The sequence below is a fragment of the Buteo buteo genome, chromosome 22 (genome assembly GCF_964188355.1).
Source record: "Buteo buteo chromosome 22, bButBut1.hap1.1, whole genome shotgun sequence".
In the NCBI taxonomy this organism is placed as follows: Eukaryota; Metazoa; Chordata; class Aves; order Accipitriformes; family Accipitridae; genus Buteo; species Buteo buteo.
Window position 1 is genome coordinate 1,456,169 of NC_134192.1, and position 19,593 is coordinate 1,475,761.

Consider the following 19,593-nt stretch of genomic DNA (forward strand, 5'->3'; position numbering starts at 1 on the left):
GGGAACAGCAAGTGGGTTTTTGATAAGGGACTTGCCCTGGTGAAACTCTGATTCCTTTCTTCATTGGTGCTTTACTATTGATTTCCAATGACAGGAAAGTTCCCACCCCTTGAAGTCAGAACAGGCGCTTTAATACCAAAGGAGCCCATGAGGCAGGAGGTGTGTCTGTGTCAGTAATTAGTACACAGATTAAATTTCAACTCATGATTGGTGCTGTCTGAGTAGCTGAAAGGCCACCACAAATACAAAAAAAAAATCCCATGGGAATCTATGAGAATGCTGGGGTAAAATTTGGAAGCTGGTTCCCCAGAAGGAACTGTGTCTGGATATTTTTAAAAGCTGCATTCAAAGTTTTTCTGTGCAGAATGCCTAACCGCTGAGTCTGGGAAGAAGAGGAAGTTCAACTGCAAAATGTGTGCTTTTCTTAGTGCTCTTCTGGGCACTTTTTGGATCATGGTTAGTTAGTCATGCTGGCCAGATGAAAAATCTATCAGTTACTGTAAACAGCACTGCCTGCAAAACTCTCAGGCAGAGAGGGATTTTTTTTTCTTTTCCAGTAAAAGCCTCCCATTTCTCCAGCACTTGGGAAGAGTTTGTCACTTCTCTGTGTGCAAGGGATGGTTCAAGTACCCTTAAAACCTCTGTGTCTTTTCTGAATGAAAGGCAACTGGTAGGTGAGGAACCCTACATCAGTCCCATACCTACCTCCTACACCTCCCGTGAGGTGATCCCTGCCAATCCTAGGGCTGTGCCACATCATCCCTCCTGGCTTTGTGCAGGTCACCCAGGCACCTACTCAGATCTGGCTCACCAGAGATGGGCTCTATAGTCCGTGTAGAGATGGGGACCTCTGGATGGTGACTTGGGCACATACACTCTGTGACTCATTGGGAAATTCCTGTTTCTCTCCCCTGGGAGGAGGGAAAGCTTACTGAGACTCAGTTCTTAACTCATCTTTCCAGCCAGGATGAAATCTGTACTTGTGCTCCTGAGTAGCCGTTCACTGAAAGGCTTTCATACCTGCATCCTTTCTGAACAGTGAGGTGGAGAACTATGCGATATTCCTCTGTACACTAAACAAATACTGTGATTGCTGATCCAAACGACTTGTTTCCAACATGATCATGATATAGATACAGAATCTGTTGCAGAAGTGAGGGTTGCCTTCTGCAAGGGTGATTGAGATGGGACTAGACAGGCAAGAAGGAATGTGGGCCGGTTCCTTTTTAGCTTGCTGGTAGTGGTCTGTGCAGAGAACTTCCCAGCCAGAGCAAAAGTGTTTGCCCACCTGTTAATGTACTCTCTCATACTGTCTAGCATTTTCACACTGAATCTTTCTGAATAAAGAACTGAAGTAAATTCATTTTCTGCATAAAGATTTAATGCTACATTATGTAGACCATCAGGTTTCCAGTTTTAATCTGAGCATATGCAATACAGAGGCTTTTCCAATAGATGGGGAACCCAGCAGAGGCTAGGACAGGGCCAGCTAGAAGGCTGGCCTGTGGCCAGTGATTTCTCCAGGGTCATACATTTACATTGAACCTCGCAGGCTGTTTTTCCCGGTGAGAACAGTAGCTATTAGCCAGCAAAGTCTGGGTGTGGTTAAACACAATCTCTCAAAGAAGAGAAGTTACCCAGTGTTTCTCCATTAAGCAACAGATGTCAAATACTTGCTAAGTTTCCATGACAAACCTCTAGTTTCCCTTGGTTCAAATCAGGTGTGAGATCACCAAAAAAGTCATTCCATGTTTCACAGCCCAAAGAGCTGGAAACCCACAGAGCCAGTGCCTTCCAAGTCAGCTGTTAGCTTCACATTTGTCAAGAGAATAAAAATGTGTGACAGAAACAAGACGGCCTGCAGTGGAAGGAACAATGCACCTCAGTGGATTATCAGTGGTTTCAGTGTCCTAACATTTTTCCAATGTTCTCATTTCCATGCCTTCTGCACCATGTTGCAGAAGTGATGCCGTGTACCAGTGAAGCTAAGCAGGAGAGGAGGGAACTTGCACCATTTACCTATTGGTGCTGGAGCAGAAAAAAGAGCTTTTCAGTTGGGTTTTAGGCTACATTTTGTCCCTGAGATCCAGAAACCCTTCTAAACCTCATTCATGTCTTGGCTGTCCCATCAGATACAATCCTGACACCTTTCAGCAGAGGATGTGTAAAATTAGGAAGGGAAGGCACAGGAAGGCTGCTAGGGTCCAACTTTCCTTTTATTGGGCCCCCTATCAGTTGAAGCAGTAAGTGGCTTTTCCAGAGCATCCAGGAGCTAAAGGCATACCTGAGATTTTTTTCATTCATGATATTTCCTTTAGAAGCCTGGGACCCTGAAAATGCCTCCAGTATCCCAGCCCAAGAAAGTGTCTCACTCATTGTTTCCAGTTTCAAACAGCAAATGTTTCATATCCTTAACAAATTAGGAGGCCAAACCCCTGGCAAGGGAAGCGAGGCCTTAAAAGAGCCAAGGAAAAAAATGGCCTGTGAAAATTATAGACCAGCTTGTGTGACACTGGGGGCATTCAGCGATTAATACGGTGCCACCAAAGTCCCTAACCTCTCCTCTCAGGCTGAATAAGAAAAGACCCACTGTCCTTCTTTCTACTGCCGTTCCAAGATAAACGACACTTAAAATGAAGAAAAGGAAACATTTCTCCACAAACATATTTACGGTAGCAAGCTCCGTGAATGAAGGGACACTTGTGGTGCGGAGCCAGGCAGGATCCGTGTTAGCGATCGATCGATAACTACAATCCCACGGCAGAAATCAACGGGGTGCAAGCACTTGGCCGGAGAGAAGCCCTGACCAGTAGAGAACGGGGCAAAGCTGAGGCAGGATGCCGCTGTCAGCCCTCTCCCGTGGGTGTCGGTCCCCTCCCGTGGGCATCGGCCCTTCCCCGTGGGCAGGACCCACCCGTGGGCAAGACCCACCCGTGGGGTCCCAGGGGCAGGGCCGGAGACCCCCGCGGGCCATCAGCACCCTGGACAGCGGCCGCCGGTCGGGGCGGTCCCCCCCTCCTCGGGGGTCCCTCCCTGGGGGTCCCCTCCCGGGTAAAGGGGATGAACTGGCCGTGGCTTTCTCCCACGGCAGCTCTTGTTCTTAGCTCCCACCAAGGGCTCGACCGGAGCCCAACGCGGCTTTCGTCCCTGCGGCCAGGGGGATGACATTTTTTAGGGCTTCGCATTTTTTCGCGCCGTGGAGAGGTTTGGATTTCCCACGAAATGCCAGCATAAAAAAAAAAAAAAGAAAAAAAAGAAATTAGTACAGTTCAGGGATTATTTCAATTTTAGAGAGGATTTTGACTGTAGAGGTCAGAAGAGTCCTCTCTGCCTTCCAGCACTGTTTCCGTGATGATAACATTGCTACCGCAGTGTGGCCAGCTGGGGAACTGCTCTCCTTGAAAAACCCTAAGTCCTTCTTTATTGTTTTATGCCTTTTAAATAATTGAGGAATTGCTTTTTAAATAATTAAAGAAAGATGAAAACTTAGGACAGTCCCACAAGTAACTGAGTGCCATCAGTCCGGGTCGGAGTGGAGTCTGCTGCAGTAGACCCCTGCCCCAGCTCTGCTGACACATTTTCCTCCTCACAGGGGTGATCCCTGCCTCCCTCCATGCCATGCAGGCAGCTCCATGCCAAAGCTCCTGGAGCAATTCTGGATGCCTCTTCTGAACAGAGGAAGGCAAGAGCGTTGGCCTTCCTCTCCCTGGTCCAGAGGCTCTCCCAAGCTCTGGACATGTTGTCATGGGGGGTGTCAAGTTTTGCAAGGAGGCTGCTGTTCCAAAAATGAACGGCTGAGAGAAACAGTCCACGGGGAAGTGTCATGCATGGGGATGGAAAGAAGGAGCAAATCCCTCCCAGCTGCAGTACAAGGTTGCATCCTTCCCTTGGCAGCTGGGATGTGCAGGCCAGACACAGGGAGCTGGTGCAAAGCCCTGTTGCTGCCTTACTGGGAATCTCTTCTGGTGCCTATATAATGTAGATGTAAAGCATGGACAATAAGATACAGACTGGGAACTTGCCACCAACATGAGTGCACTGTAGGACTGAGCCCAAGGGGCAAAAGGCTGAGGGCTCTGGGACTGTGACATGGTGGCTTGGCAGGGGGAAATCAGTTTTAGGAAAATTAAGAGTTCTGTAAATATTTCAGTGATCTACTTGCCACATCTCTGCTTTACTTCAGCCCCATCTGCAGCAGAGCAGGATCCCTGATGATCCTGATCTGATGACTCTGATGACCCTCTGATAATCCCTGAACCCCTGGTCATCAACACACATTTAAAGCAGGCTCAGGCTGCTTAACTCAGTGGCAGCAGATCTTCCTGCTGTTCCCCAGATCCTGGGAGCACCTTTGCATCAAGCTGTGAAAAGGAAATGGATTTTTCCCTGGTGACCTGGATGATATTTTTGAGAGGCTGTGAAGTTTTCATTTCATTTTGGGTTTGGTTGGTTTTACCTTCAGAAAACCCAGCTGAGGAAACTAGGAGGGCTGTGACAAGCCCCCCAGTGACAAATGGAGTCAAGTTTCCTTCAAATCAGTGGCAGCTCTCTACTTAGATACATTTACTTCTCGCTTTTAAAAAGCCCCAAATCCTGCTTCAAATTACAACTCACTTTTCTGAGACCCTCAACAGTTTCTCCACCGACACCCCCCCGTGTGCAAGGGAAGCTCGACACTCCTGCTGCCTCTCTGAAAAAAAACAAAACAGGTGGAAGATAAACCCTCTCAACACTAATGCAGCACAAAGTGGCACAAATCAGGAAAAGAGCCCACAACACCAACCCCTTTTTGCCTTGTCATGTGCCTTCAAACTGACATCATGAGCAGGCAGAGGGTAAGGCTGATGCCAGATGTTCAAGGAGGTGCAGCATGAGGGTATGGGGGACTCAAAAGCTTGGGTTTACAGTGGTTATTGGTGTTTTAACTTATGTTGGGTTCATATCCTCTGGCATTGCCCTTCTGCAGCAGAGTGCATGGGAAATGGCTGGCAAGGAGAGAGCTCAAAGCCCCGCTGACACAGGAGCAAGCTCAGCATAAAACCAGGCACCGTTTCACGGGGGCATCTGCTCACCGCAGTCAGAGGAGCTTGCTTGGAGCAGGACCCTGTTGTCCCCAAGCTGGGACTGCAGCATGGCCTGGATTGTCCCCAGTGATTGCACCAGTTATGGGGGGAAGCTGTTAACAGAGGCAGCGGAAAGTCACTGCTCCTCCTCGCTGCAGATGGCGTTTGGTGTTTCACCACCTCACTTCTGAGCAACCTGCGCTCAGGCCCTCTGCAAAGTCCTTGCACCCAGAAAGTCTTCCCGGGTGCTCCCAAGTTGCAGGGTCCTCGTGTCACAGCCTGCAGCTCCCACCTCTTGCCTGGCAAACCTTGCCAAAACAGCCCTCCCCTCCCACACGAGCCCCCCAGCAAACAACTGCAAGGAAATCAGACTGCAAAAATAGGCTGAGTGCCTGCGACAGAGGACAAACAGCTGGGCAAGATGGTGCCGGACAATTCCTTTATGACTGTCCTCTTCCCGCTGCCCAGAGCTGAGCTGTGCAAGCGGCAACATCACAGGAGAATGGGGGGTAAAAAACCAACGAGATTAGAAACAGGAGCTCTGAGCACTGCTCCCTGCAGAGGTGTACCTTGACCCAAAGGACCTGAAAGTCCAACTACATAGAGTTGTTTGAAAAATCCCAGGAGAAAAGTCTGGATATTTTAGTCACATATCTTTCCCTTTGCAAGGGAAAGATGTGTTAAAGTGCTATATCAAAGCACACAGCTGAGCTTGGTGCTCAGACTGGGGTGACTTACTGTTAAGAAGGAGCAAGGATATGCCTGGAGAAGAGGAGCTGTGGCAAGCAGCTGCAGCAGCCTCCCCACCTCCCTGGCAGTGGGCAACGTGCCTGTTCACCTCTTTGCCTCCAAGATTATTTTCTACCATGCAGTGTGCTGAGGTCTTATTGCCCCGTGAGGCACTTGCTGTCCCTGGGAGCACTGCAAGCTCCCGCTCGTAAAAGATGTATGAGCTGTAGGTGCCATGCTAACAGCCAATATGTAGCAAGGAGCAATAGAAAAGGAGGCTCAGGGTGATGTGCACAGCTTTGGGCACCTTTTTGGACTCCCCTTCCTGAAAACAGACATGTCCAAAGGCGTTCTTTGTGGCCTGAGGCAGAGTTAGAGATTTTCTTTTTCTTCCTCTGCTAAACCCAAATCTGTCAAAAATAAAATGGAGTTTTGAAAGGTCTGAAGCTCTCGGGGCAGTTGGCTCCAAAGGAGTGAGTAGTTCAGGCTGTGGAAAAGCTGCCAGGCAAGTGGTTCAAGGCACAGGACATTCTGTGTTAGAATTGTTCTGCCTAGACCTTCTCCACCCAAGCTGCCTGTGCTTCACTGTGTACAGCAACATGCGAAATAAAACCAGAATTTCTGATATGTGGAAATAGTTGAAAATGGTTTTTTTGCCTCAGGTCAAGGGAAAGGACATTTGTAGCTTGCTGCAGGAGGGAGCAGTCAAAGTGCCTGTATCCTTTTTGTACAGCCTTTTTGGACTTTTCTCCCCTAATTGCCCAAGTTGGCCCACAGAATTTCCCCCACAGCTAACGGGTTATCATCTACTGTCAGTTAGCAATGGTGAGGGTGAGTAGGTTGGACAAGCTAATCCCAGGACATGCACCACCACCCTCATGCCTTCCTTATCTTGAAGGTCACTGTGGATTTACTCATACTGAAGAAGGCAGAGCTGAGGTGGAAATCCCACGGCCAGCGCTCAGCGAAAGGCTGTTCCTCCCCAGCACCGTGGTGTCCCTTAAAGAGTCCTCCAGTGAGGGGATGGCCACCAGGCTCAATGCAAAACAACAGAAAAGAAGAGGATGCCAACACTCTGAGTGGGGAAAGAGGCTCATAAATCTGCCCTGAAGGTAATTATGGAAAACAAACCACATTTATTTTTGAAACACGGGTGACAGCCCACTCCTGTCCTTGTGCCCGCTGGCCCAGAGTGGGGCGAGCAGGACAGAAAGCCACTCGGCTCGCACTGTAGCCTCACTTGAAGGAGGCTGTCGACACCTCTTCCCTCTGTCAGCCCCTGATTTTCACAAGACATGCAGGACCTGACTGTCTCGGTGATTTCTGCTGTCCTGTCCACTGCAGATCAAGAGGTTCAATAGCTACACAGTGGGGCTGGCAGACAGAGGGACAAGCAGCAGGTGGACCTCCCAAACCTCATTTTCTTGGGAAAAATCCTAATATCTTTTCCTTACTAAAACTCCCAAAGTTGTTCCCACAGGTGCTAGTAACAAGACCATTGACATTGATGCCTGACAGGGCTTTGAAGGCACTAATTGACCTTAATAGCCCTGACCAGCCTCACCTGAGGGCTTCCACCCCCACCCATAGGCCCTGGAGCATATTTAAGCTCTTCTCAGGGCCTTCACTCCATACCTGAGTTTTGGTATAGGAGTGCTGTTCTCTAGTTTAGCCCCAGATGTGCCTCTACCTGGTCAATGCCCCTGATGGTCTGGACTTTGGCTTATAGACTGATATCCTGGTCCTTGACTCTGTGCCATCCCTATGGACCTGATATTTTTGTACTGAACCAAAGGATTCAGGATCTTCAATTTTTTTAGAGAGAAGGTTATAATGGACAGCATTTTAGCCCCATGATGATCATCACAAGATACAGAGGCCATATTTTCAACAACAAAAACATATTGGTGAGTTGTGATGTTGCTATAAGATGCTTCACAAGAAAATGGGGTAAGAACAGGCAACTCCCTGAGAGACCAGTTTGGATCTCAGAACTGTAGCATTTGCTCCACTCCAGTTTACATGCAGGTAAGTCCTTTCTTAGCTAAAAGCAATAAAACTTTTTATATTAATAATGCTGGACTTTCATCTGTCTCTACTGAAGAGCTGGTAGCGCAATGGTGCATGTTCTGATATCTGGCTATAGTAATACTACATGCATCCAGGTGTCTCAGTGTGTTGTAACCCTCTTGTTTTGGCACAGGTTCACTGTGAAATCTAACAGTAGCTAAAAAGGAGAGAGTTCCTGGAGAGAAGATGCCTTTTGCTGTTCAGCTGCACTGGGAAGTGGCCTGCTGAAGAGGTACAGCACTGGCACTCACTTCAGCAGAAATCTGAGGTTTGGGATTTTTTTTTAACTAGTTGCATAATGGTTTCTTGGAGCAGGGAAGCTGCGGTTTGGGTCTGAGAACTCTACTTCCCCAAGGGAGATCTAGCCAAAGACTGACAAGTCAGAGGCACTTTGGCATTAAGTTCAGGATGGGGCCCCCCATATGCCAAACTTCAGCTTGGGAAGTGTTTTGAGTTTTGCTCCTTAAAGGTGTAGCTGCAGACAAGGATTCCTGAGCTGTTCCCAACAGACATCCAGAGAGGGTTGCCTCTACATGTTGGACAGAGTGATGGAGTTGAAGTAGCTCAGCAAGTCCTCCATGGTGAAGTCCATGGCAATCCCTGACCCCGCATAACAGCGTTGGATCAGATCCTCAAACTCTTGGTACTGACGTAGGAACTCCTGCTCCATAGCGTGCCACACCACCTAGGGAAAAACAGACCCTTCATCAGCCCATGACAGCTATACATGCTTTGTAGTCCTGAATCCCCCAAAACATCAGTGTTACACCCAGATCACACTCCAATTACCGGCAAAAGATTTTCCTCTGGGGAGAGATACTTGTGGCTTTTCCTGTAGAGGGTCTCAAGGGCTCTTTTAACTTCCTTGCCAGGGTATTTTTCAATGACCTTCCTCAGCTCTTGCTTGCTATAAGCCAGCTGAAAGCTGACCTCTTCTTCTTTCACCCCTTGGGCCACACGGGCTTTCACTCCTTCAAAGAAGTGCTGGAAAGGCAAGGAGACATTCACTGATGAGCTGCCCTAAGGTGGACTCCTGCGTCAGGGCTGAAACCTGACCACTTTCCTCAGTTCCCTTCCATGTCTAATTAAGTGGAAATGAAGTATTGGAGATTGTTTATCCTCCAGGAAAGCAGAGCATAGAGAATTTCATCAGTTCTCTCCCCTTCCTGCTCGGCAAGCAGCATCTCTAAGGGTTGCAGCACCATGGAGCAATGGGACTGCTGGAAAAATCACTGATGTTCCTTGGTGCCTCGTACAGCTTTGCTTGCTGCAGAGGGTTTGGAGCCAGATGTGGGGTTGGGGGATCCCAGCATCTCCAGAAGTGTAAAGCAAAAGTTTTCCCAGTTCTTCCAGGGTATTGTATGAAAGCAGGGAAGGCTGCTCTGTAGTTTCAAAAGGAGCACATGTCCCACCCCAAGCATGGCTGTTGCCTGAGGCACAAGGGCTATGCCAACCCCAAGGGATGCAGACCTCAGCTAGCTTTCAGAAGAGTACTAGGAGCAGCATAGCTCCACAAAAAGCTCAACGCTGACAAATTTTTTTTTTCGCATGTGCTTTTCAGACACAGAATCTCTCGGGCTGGAAGGGACGTCAGGAGGTCTCTAGTTCAATCTCCTGCTCAAAGCAGGTTCAACACTGAATTCAAAAGAGTACTTGGGGCATTTCTCAAGGTAGGTCTTGGAAACCTTCAAGGACAGAGACTGTGCAACCTCTCTGGACAGACTGTTTCAATTCTTTATTATCCTTATAGTCATTTTTTCCTTCAATCCAGCTGGAACCTTCCTGTTTACATTTTCTGACTTGTGTCTCATCATCCTGCTGTGCACCTCAGTAATCTTCTACTGAAGTACCCCTGAAATTTTATTCTCCAGGCTAAGTCCAGCTCCTTCAGCCTCTCCTCACCATGTTGGTGGCCCTCCACTGGCCTTGCTCCAGTTTAGCAACACCAAGACACTGGTTACAGGTGGATATGACATACATCTCTATCTCTGCCACAGCTGGACATAATATTCCACATCTGGTCTAATGAAGGCTGAAAAAGGGGAATAATCACTTTCTTCAACCTACTGTCTAGCCTCCTGTTCATACAGACCAATAATCGGTTTGTTGTCTTGGGTATTTCCACTGCAGTTTTGCTGCAGAGAAATACCCTAAATCCTAAGCGTTTTCAGATGAAAGCAGGTTCCTAAATGTACAAGCTGTTTTCAAAAACAGAAATGGGCTCCTACATTACTTAGGCCCCTTTACAACTTCTCTAGATGTTAGTGAATTGTGCTCAAACCTGAAGAGCTGTGTGGTCTGCTAGTGAAGGCCACCTCAGGACTCCAGAAGTCCCTGAGCAGAATGCAATCCAAGTAACCTCATATGCTACTTGCTTTGCTTCATTGTGAGCAATGAAATTGTACTTTTCCTCGCAGAGGAAGGATTTGAAGCCATTAACGTAGCAGGGCTGCAGGTAGCATGAGACACCAAACTGATCTTCCAGTCAAACCTACATGATGTTTGACAGCAAAGACTGGAAACCAACTGTAAGTAACAGGCCCTATAAATAATTCAAGCCGATCTCAGTCTGTGAGACGTTTTAGGCCAGTGAGAAGAGAGAAGGAGCAGGGCGAGGAGGGCTCTCAGGAGTAGCCATCCTCTCTGGGAGGAAGGGGGATGTCTGTTGGAGTTAGCAAAGCCAGATGCTCTTAGCTCGGTTAACAAAGCAGCTGCTTGGGAAGCATGAAACTCTGTTAGACTTATTAGCCCAGGCAGCCCTGCAAAAAGAAACTAGCATCTGCCAGACGCAGGCACGCGACCCGGAGTGGGGGTCTGAGCAGGTCCTCGTGCCGCTGCACGGCGGCTGAGCTGCAGAGCTGGTACCAGCACCTGATGGTGCTGAGCCCTGTTCATGCTGGGGCTGCGCTGCACTGTGAAACCCAGCAGTAAGTGGTCAGAGAAGGTGTGGGAGCATTGCGGGGGATGACAACAAATTAATATAATCCCAGGCTGGATTTGGGGAGGGGTGATTTGAACACTAGTTAATTCATAATTTTGGGAAGTGCAGTTGCCCTTTGAGACCCAGGCAAGGGTCAGTTTATCCTGTACTTACATGGAGCTTCTCCAGTGGCTGGCCCAGGTACTTGATGACATATTTCTCCATGTGCTCACTATACCTTTGCTTGGCTTCTCTCTTTTTGCCCTCCAGGCAGTGGATTTTCTTTTGGCACAGGAAGCAGTGGATGTGGTGGAAATTTTCCATCATGACCATATCTGTGTTCACCTTCAGGTTTGCTGAGGACAGGCTATTGACTTAAAAGAAAGGAACAAATTGGGTATGGAGAGAAGACCCTGCAGGCTGGGTTGGGAGGGACATGAGATGCAGATGCTGTCAGGCTTTGGTCACTCAGTGGAGAGTTTAACCAAGAGCTCAGGTGAGCATCATCACAGATTGTTCAGCTCTTCAACCACCTTGCCTTGCAGAGCTTTGGGGTCATGACATTTAAAAACTGTTTACCCAAAAGGGTGCAAAGACATCCAAGTCCAGCCCTGTCCAAATCTGTTCCTGACCTGGGCTCTAGAGCAGCACATCAGCATGGCACACACTCAACCTGCCGAGCGGAGGCATGGCTCACCGTCCTGCCAGCCACTTGCCAGCTGGTCTGGAAAGGGTGAGAGCTTGAATATCTCATTGTGCATGTGGAACAGAGGGGGCCCTTCTCACTCATGGCAGTAAACATGTCATTAGGTTGTCTCATTTGAACTGTCTCACTTCTTCCAGTACTGGAGGGAGTAACTGTTTGTAACACAAATACTGATCCTTGTTTGTTATCTTGATTCCCTATCTCACCTGCTTTGCTATAAACATTTCTGGAGCCTGGAAGGGGCTGTGTTCATGGATTTATGAGCTGCTATTCAGTGGGTCACCCCAGGCTTATCCACAGGTGGGAGCTGCTGCTCTACACCACCTCGTGATCTGTGGTTCGGAGGCTCTAAGCTGTTACTTCTGCAGCCCCTCAGCTCCCCTCCAGGCTGGGAAGCAGGGTATCTCCACTGACAAACAGCTGTGGGCACCAGCTGGGACAACGCAGGGATCTACTGAAAGCTGCTTGCCTTGTTCTCCTGAGCCCTCTGTCCCTACCAATGTGCCTCGGTGTTTTGGGGGAAGTTGCTCTTTGGCTGCTGCTGCTCCCAAGACCTCTGAGCTTGTAAGAAGAGCAGTCTGATCTGTAGTGAGGAGCTACTCCCTCCATAGTGGGAAAGCAGAGGCTGACATTGGATTCAAAGCTAAGCACATGTGTCTCAGCCCTGCCACAACTGGGACCATCCCGGTGTGGCAGACACGTTGCATCTGGCATGCCACGCTCTCTGTATTTGTCTGATGCTCCCAGGCTCTTGCTTAGCAAAGGCAGTTTCAGCTCCAGGCATGCCCAGGAGGCAGGTAGTCTCCACATACCCTGCTCTGGTGGCTCAGCTGATTGCTAGGAACTCCTGAAGCTGCAGATATACATTTGCCTGACTGACGCATCCAGCTGCCAGCGTTTGTACTCACTGCTGCTGAAGACACTGCCGGCCAGCCTGAGATGTGCTTTGTCCAGCTCCCCTCTCCGCTGAGCTGTCCTGAACACCTCCTCTGAGAAATTCACAAACTCCTCAAAGCGGCTCACGGAAGGCAGGATCCCACCTTTCATCTTGCTGGGCAGCTTTGCTTCCTCAATCTCTTTGCACAAGGTCCCCTGGCAAGAACACACAAGACATGGCATTCTCGGATCTGACGTGGCCCCGGCCTCATTTTATGGCACACTAAGGCACAGGCCAGAAAACAAGCAAAGTAATCGGTTGTGTGTACCACTTTCTCCATTTACAGTATCTTCTATGGGAAGGTATGTGAGCATCCTTGTTTGAGGCTGGATGTGAAGCTGCGCTAGCTGGAGTTGGTCTCCCAGGCTGTGTGGTTCTTTGCTCAGACACAGCTGCACTCTCCCCCACACACACACACGCAGCTCCTAGGGCAGAGGTGTTCACCACTGCCACTTCTTGCACTTTCCAGGCTGGTTTATGAGCAGACTTGCTGCTCCAGGTCTTGGCACAAACACAGCTGATGTCACCATGTCCCTTGAGCTCAGTGGACTCAGGGTCAGGTTCTCTGGACAATTCTCATGGGCTCTCGACCTGCCACCCCCTGCCACTCTCCTCCTAGCTGCTTGGTCCTGGAGTACATCCTGCTGTGCTGGGAGGAGAACAGGAGAGCTTGGCTCCAGCCATCTGACACACTGCCATCACTCCCACAGCCTCCCAGTACTCTATATGGGAGAAACCCCTTTGGTTTGAGCATCCTGGTAGAGGAGGCACAGATGGCACTTAGGTTTATGCGTCCCACCTCCCTCACACAGACACAATTGTTGATGCAACGAGGGTCTAGTCCTCCCAAAATCAAAAAGCCAGATTCCTGCCTGATATAAACCAGTACTGCCTTCAATGAAGATCATGTTCGAAGTTTGTAAGATTCTGGAGGAGGTCAAACATCACTTGGGTCTACTTGGGTTTTCTCCTGCTGACACTCACAATGCATTTGTTGAAGCTGCTCTTGGCCAGGAGCAGCATGTTGCCCAGGACAGTGTTGAGGAAGGACGAGGGGAGAGCTGAGGAAGAGTCCCACATCTCGAAGATGGAGTCATTCAAGGTAACCAGGACCTGCAAGCAGCCGAATGGGTGGACCTTATTGCAGACGTCTAGAAATCCTCTCAGCTCCGGTTCCAGGCAACTGAAGATCTCACACAGCAGCTGGGTTGTAGGTTCTTCTAATCTTCAAGAAACAAACAAACAAAAAAACAAAAAACAAAGGTAAGCAATTAAACAGGGAGGGCCACTGGCCCTGTGGCCAGCTGCAGAGGCAAGGGCAAAGCTAAAGAAAGAATCAAAGCCTTCTGTATCACAGTGGAGCCTGTTTATGCTTGGGTCATCCTTTAACTCTTTACCATCTCTGCTTGTGGGAGGATGTTGAAATGTCCTGTTTTGCCAGCCAAATGAAAAATTTCAGTGGTTTTATGCTGACATTTTTTTATAAGATTTCTGTTCCGTAGTATATTTTCACTTTATGACATTGCTAATAAGGAAATAAAACTGATCAAAACATAGGGGTTTCCATGAACCATAAACCTTGCTTTCTCATCCACCCTGAAGCAGAGCCACTGCACTGGGGAGAGGCAGAACCAGCAGGCTCTGCTCAGCCTCTCTGCATCCCCAGCTATGATGCCTCCTGAGTTTTTGCTACCCAGGGTGCAAACCTGAGACCACTTTGTAGGCTTCAGGATGGTCAAGAGTGAAAAAAATCCCTCCTTCATTTCCTCAGGCAGTCCCTGTAGGACACTCCAGACCATGTCCCTGTCAGCAGCCAGCTCTATCTCATCACCTACGTACTGGCTCCGAGGCTTGGTGCAAAGAGGGTCCTCTGGGGATGCCATGCTCTCTCCTCCCTTAGTGGCAGATGCCTGAAAGAAAGAATGGAATGGAAATTATGATTTGTCTGCCCTCCCTCAGAGAGGAAAACTCGAGATCTGGGTTTCATTTCAGCTGCCCCATATTGGAGTCCTGTGTTTAATGCTTAAAGATCTTGTGATTTTGATGGAGCTATCAATTAAGTTCAGTTTTATTCTAACCTGTAATCAGGATGTCTTAAGCTTCCCCACTACTGACGGTTGCTAGAGGACAAGAGCTGAGGAGAGCTCAGGTATCTGACAGAGGTAAGCAGCCACCCCACAGTGCCTGCTGAGGCTTCTGTCAAGCTGGAGGGAGGACTGGCAAGTGGGACTGGAGAGGACTGAGTCCTGGCACCTACCTCCGGCACCTGCAGGTCTGCAGCACTGTGGTTTAACTGGAAGAATTTCTCAATGAACTGCTGCTCCGTGGTGCAAAGGGGTTGCAGCTCTCTCAGCACCTGCTCCAACATCTGCTTAGAAACCATTGGGAATGTTAGAAAACCCTTCTAGCACACACTGAGGACACCGGAGTAGATGTCCATGTCCACCTGAAGTGACATCTCAGTCAGGTCAGCGGTACAGAACCCATCTGCTTCTGCTCCAGGTACACAGCACCAGAGAAAGGACCACGGGATGGGTTGCAGCACTGGCACAGCCCCTGTGGGACACACGAACCCTTTAGAAAACCTCAGCTCCTTACCTTGATGACGTTGCCTTTGCCTGGTGTGTCCTCCTGGCCTTCTCTGCTCCCAGGAAGGCTCCATCGCGACTGCTGCCTGCTCCCCATCGCCATCGGCTTCTCTAAGCTTTCCTGAAGACCTGCGTGGTATGTTGGTAGGTGGTTAGGCATCTCCATCCCTCTTGGCCTCTCCAGCTCCTCTGATGATTTTAACAGATTTAAATGTCTCTTATTATGTCCGATCTGATGCATGAATTGGCCTTTTTCTTGTTGGATTCAGATATATGGGGGATGCAGGCTTTGCTCTCATGTTTTTATCTGCCTTCTCATCTGTTTCTCTCTTTTTCATTGCTCTTCTTTTATTTCACTGTCTTTGATGCTTATCCCTTTGCTATTTAGTGCTTAGTACTAGCTCTTGAGGACTGGGGAGTGAAAAATCCTGGGTGATAAGAGCATAAATCAGCAGAAATGCCTGTAAGAGTTTCAGGAAAAATGTTTGTTGCTTAGTTTTGATGGTAAATTGCCATAAAACAATATTGAGGCAGGAGAAAGGGTTGGCTTTTTTCAAAAATTAGCCTTTTAAAGTGATAAACGTTCACCTGGAAGCTAATATACTTTTCAAACATTACCAGTTTTTACCACAGTGTTTTCACCGGGTGCTTGGCTTAAGTGGAAAAGTTGAAAAATTTCTTTGAAATGTGCATTAAAAAAATACTATTACACTGACTGAAAGAAATTGGTAGGGAAACATCCATATTATTTTCCAATTAATTCTAAAAATTGGTATCATTCCACTAACCCAGAGGTCCTGGGTGAATCAGGCCAGCTCTCCATTTCTCATAACATGTGAAATATCCTTATTCAAGCCACTACCCGCAGGGCTTTTACCTTTGGAAAGGATTTGTCAGATGCCCTACATGCCGAGCAGGGATGAGAGATGACAGACAGCCCTGCTCACGACCTCAGCCTTGCTAAAACCATGGAGAAAATTAATGAGCTGCTTCATAATCTTTTTCCCACCCTTATGCAATGGGTGATGATAATTTCACTTGCTGGGAATTGGCAAAACCAGGCAAAAATATCTCCCCACAGCAAACAGGAAAGAATTTTATGAGCCTGTAAATTTTAGTGTGGAAAAGGGAATGGGAAAATTAGGGGGAAAGGCTTAATTATTGGTTCACAATTAATTACAAACATCTTGGGGTTTGGCTTCTAAACTCTCCCATAATACTGAAACAAAGCAATAAATCATCAGGTGGTATATTTAGAAGAGATCGACATAAATAATCCTTTATGAGGGCAGGGAATCAACCCTAAAAATTCACTTCTGTGATAATCAGTAGAAAGAAAGAGGCACAACGAGCTAGAGCGAACCTGGGATATTTTAAAGTAGGGATGAGGGACATTATCAGGCAAGTGTCCTTGCAGCCTGGGCTTTCATCCATGCAGCGGCTCACCCCAACGAGCAGCTGAGCAGGTGAAATGTCAGGAGAGACCTTGGATGAGGTTCCCGCAGAACTTCATCAAAGCCAAGCCATCCCTGCAAAACAGCCTGAGACCAACCAATTTTGCAGAAAATATTACAGGAGGAGTCTCTGAAGGTCCCCGGGAGCTGGGAGAGACCGTGCTCGCTGTCAGTGCCCATTGCTGCCAAGGTCCTTCAGCAGAAGGATGTGTGCGTGCACTGCCAGGGTGCTGCTGACCCTGCAGTGTGTCCTTGAGCCGAGAAGAGGTCGACTTCAGCTCCAGAGGGAGGTGACGCAGGAGGAGATGTGATGCCCTCCCTCCTGCTTTGTCCCCAGGCTCTCCAGAGGTGAGCAGGCAAATCTCAGCTGGCAGGACCGCAAGCCCCAGGGAAGGTGCCTTTCTGCAGCGTGGCTGGCAGAAGCTCTGTGGATGCAACTTTCTAAAAATTTCCCCTATCATTAATCGCGCTCTGCAGTGACGTGGTGGCTGTAGTTTCAATGTGCTGCTCACATTAATGATGGGCTGAGCATCCCCAGCCAAGCCTGGAGCTACCTGCCTGGCCCAGAGCTCTTCTCATCCCAGGGAGCGAAGCACGGTGCCAGCACCGGCAAAACTAGTCTCATCCTGGCCACGGCAGCAACCAGCAACTGGCAGACACCTTTGGGTGATTTATAACAGTGCAGTAACAGGCTTGTAGCCATCAAGGTATCCTCCTATCTCTGCAATGGGTTTCACAGACACTGGATTTTTCTCCTGGGATTTTAATTACTCCCAATTTATGGGACTCACATAGGCATTAAAGATAGACAAAGTACTGAAAGGAAATCACTGGTTTAACACCTACCAAAAGGGGATCAGGCAGACTAGCTGCAACACATGCCCTACACTATTTTTCTATTTAACAAGTGCGTTTCCATAAAGGGTCTCTTTAATATCTGTCTCTGCCCCCGCAATGTCCCCTATGTTAATGGCTTTCTGAGCAGACCCAGCTGTGCTGTGGGAGGAGACGAACTCAAATTTGGGTATTTTTATTTTCTGTCTCCCAGGAGAATTGAAGTCCCTTGCTCAGAGCCCATCAATCACTTTGCAAATAGGAACAAGGGCCTCTTTATCCTATATACAATCTTTGTTACTTCCTTTTGTTTAAATAAAAGCAATCACCCTTCTTCAGGAAAAGGTGCTTGATCACATTATCTTATAAACGACAGATCAGAGTTTGCTTCCCTGCTGCTAATTCCCCAGGCTTGCTTGCTGCCAGTGGGTTCATTACTTCTTATCAGGAATTCCTATTTTTGAGCAACAAAGAGCACGTTTCCCCAGGAAAAGCTGTGTCCAGGCATGGAGAAGAGGGCTGTGCGAGAGGAACATTATCTTTTTTTAACTATTAGTTTTACCTGATGCGGCAGGTGAGGCAAACCATATGCCCCTCTCAGCCGCGCTGAGCACAGGGGCTGCAAGATGAGCTGGTCCCCATATGGGTGAGACAAAACTGCTGGAGGCTAGAAGCAAATTGGTCCTGACTGGAATGTCTCTTTACAACGACTGCTTTACTGGTGCACACACCCTTTCTTCCAAGCAGGGTGGGCAGTGCTGGACATCCAGAAGGACAAGATGCAGTGCTGGGGACTGCAAAAGCAAGCGAGCCGTGGAGAGCCACACGAACCGGTCATGTTCTGTCCCGATATGTTCTTGCCAGCTCCGACAGCCGCCCTGGGGAGAGCTTTCCCCAGCCACCGCATCTCTGACGAGCTGGAAAGGAAGCGCAGGAACGGTGCTCTGTTCTGCTCAGGTCCCTCCCCCTGGGCCAATGCATCCTCACGAGGTGTCATCACGAGCCCATTGCTGTCTGCTTGCACAGAGGTGTCCAGATCGCAATAGTGGGCACTGCCAAAACGTTCGAAGGGTGGGTATCCCAGATCCGACGAGTGATGCAACGAGCGCTCCGGCACTGCTGGGTCCCTGGCACCTCCGAGGAGGGAGGAGGACATTCAGGGTGACAACGTGTGTCGTAACAGCCCCATGGGAGAAGCATCTTCCTTTGCAGTTCTTACGAAATGCTATCCTTTTTTTTTTTTTTCAGAAAGTCCATATCTCAGTATTATCCTGGGATTATTATTACTGCCTCATTTTATTTTCCTGTTATCTGCTTGCTATAGGCTTTCCTGAGTCCTCCAGCATCAGTGACATCTTGTAGCAAAAAGTACAGCAGGCTAACGGCATTACACACAAATAATTTCCTATCGCCACTTTTCAGCATGTCCCTTTAATTGCCTGTTACCTTGTTTTTACATTACAAGGAGAGTAGTAATGTCCTGTTGACTTTCCCTACACAACTTACCTTTTGACCCTTTTTATCATGTCACTACTTTTCTGCTAGAACTAGCAGAGAGATTTTGATACAGATTTTTCCCTCTCTTGGCTCCCTGGTTTGGCAAATCATTCTGGCATGGAAAAATGGGTTTGTGGTGACTATAAAAATATTTCCTGGAGGTGTTCACTTTCTCCATTTCTAGCAAAATTAGAAAAAGGAACATTTTAATTAAGGGTTAGTATCTGAACTTCTACTGCCTCTTTCTTCCTTCAAAGCAGATAAATTTTTGAAAATGACAAGTAGCAGGGAGAAAAAGCCTAAGTGTTTTTCCTTTTGCCCTCTTCTTCTTTCCAGTGGCAAAAGACTATTTAGGTGAAATTTTCCTTCTTCCTTTTCAGGGCTTGTGTGTTCCGTTGCAGGTACATGTGCACCGTTAGCACTTCCCATCCTGGTTTGGTCCCATGGTCTTGGGGTCCCCTGTTTTCCTAGCATGTGTGGCTGAGTGTCTGTCCTGGTTTCAGCCGGGATGGAGTTAACTGTCTTCCTAGTAGCTGGTACAGTGCTATGTTTTGAGTTCAGTATGTGAAGAATGTTGATAACACTGATGTTTTCAGTTGTTGCTCAGTAGTGTTTAGACTATGGTCGGGGATTTTTTCAGCTTCTCATGCCCAGCCAGGGCACCTGACCCAAACTGGCCAACGGTGTATTCCATACCATGGGACGTCCCATCTAGTTTAGGAACTGGGAAGGGGGGGGGCAGTGATTTTGGCCGCTCGGGGACTGGCTGGGTGTCGGTCGGCGGGTGGTGAGCAA

The 19,593-nt window shown here is 48.4% G+C and overlaps 1 protein-coding gene across 1 annotated transcript in view; it reads right to left on the minus strand.

Moving 5' to 3' along the window:
* Positions 1–8,110: 8,110 nt before the first annotated feature.
* Positions 8,111–19,593, minus strand: part of LOC142043098 (exocyst complex component 1-like) — a 32,343-nt gene continuing 20,860 nt past the window's right edge. The window contains exons 11-18 of the mRNA XM_075053831.1: positions 15,024–15,142; positions 14,683–14,793; positions 14,265–14,335; positions 13,410–13,650; positions 12,397–12,580; positions 10,957–11,156; positions 8,652–8,846; positions 8,111–8,547 (exon numbers count right to left, since the gene is read on the minus strand). Of these exons, the coding sequence (XP_074909932.1) occupies positions 8,392–8,547; positions 8,652–8,846; positions 10,957–11,156; positions 12,397–12,580; positions 13,410–13,650; positions 14,265–14,335; positions 14,683–14,793; positions 15,024–15,142 (1,277 nt within the window). The 3' untranslated portion in view covers positions 8,111–8,391. The remainder of the gene's footprint in view (positions 8,548–8,651; positions 8,847–10,956; positions 11,157–12,396; positions 12,581–13,409; positions 13,651–14,264; positions 14,336–14,682; positions 14,794–15,023; positions 15,143–19,593) is intronic.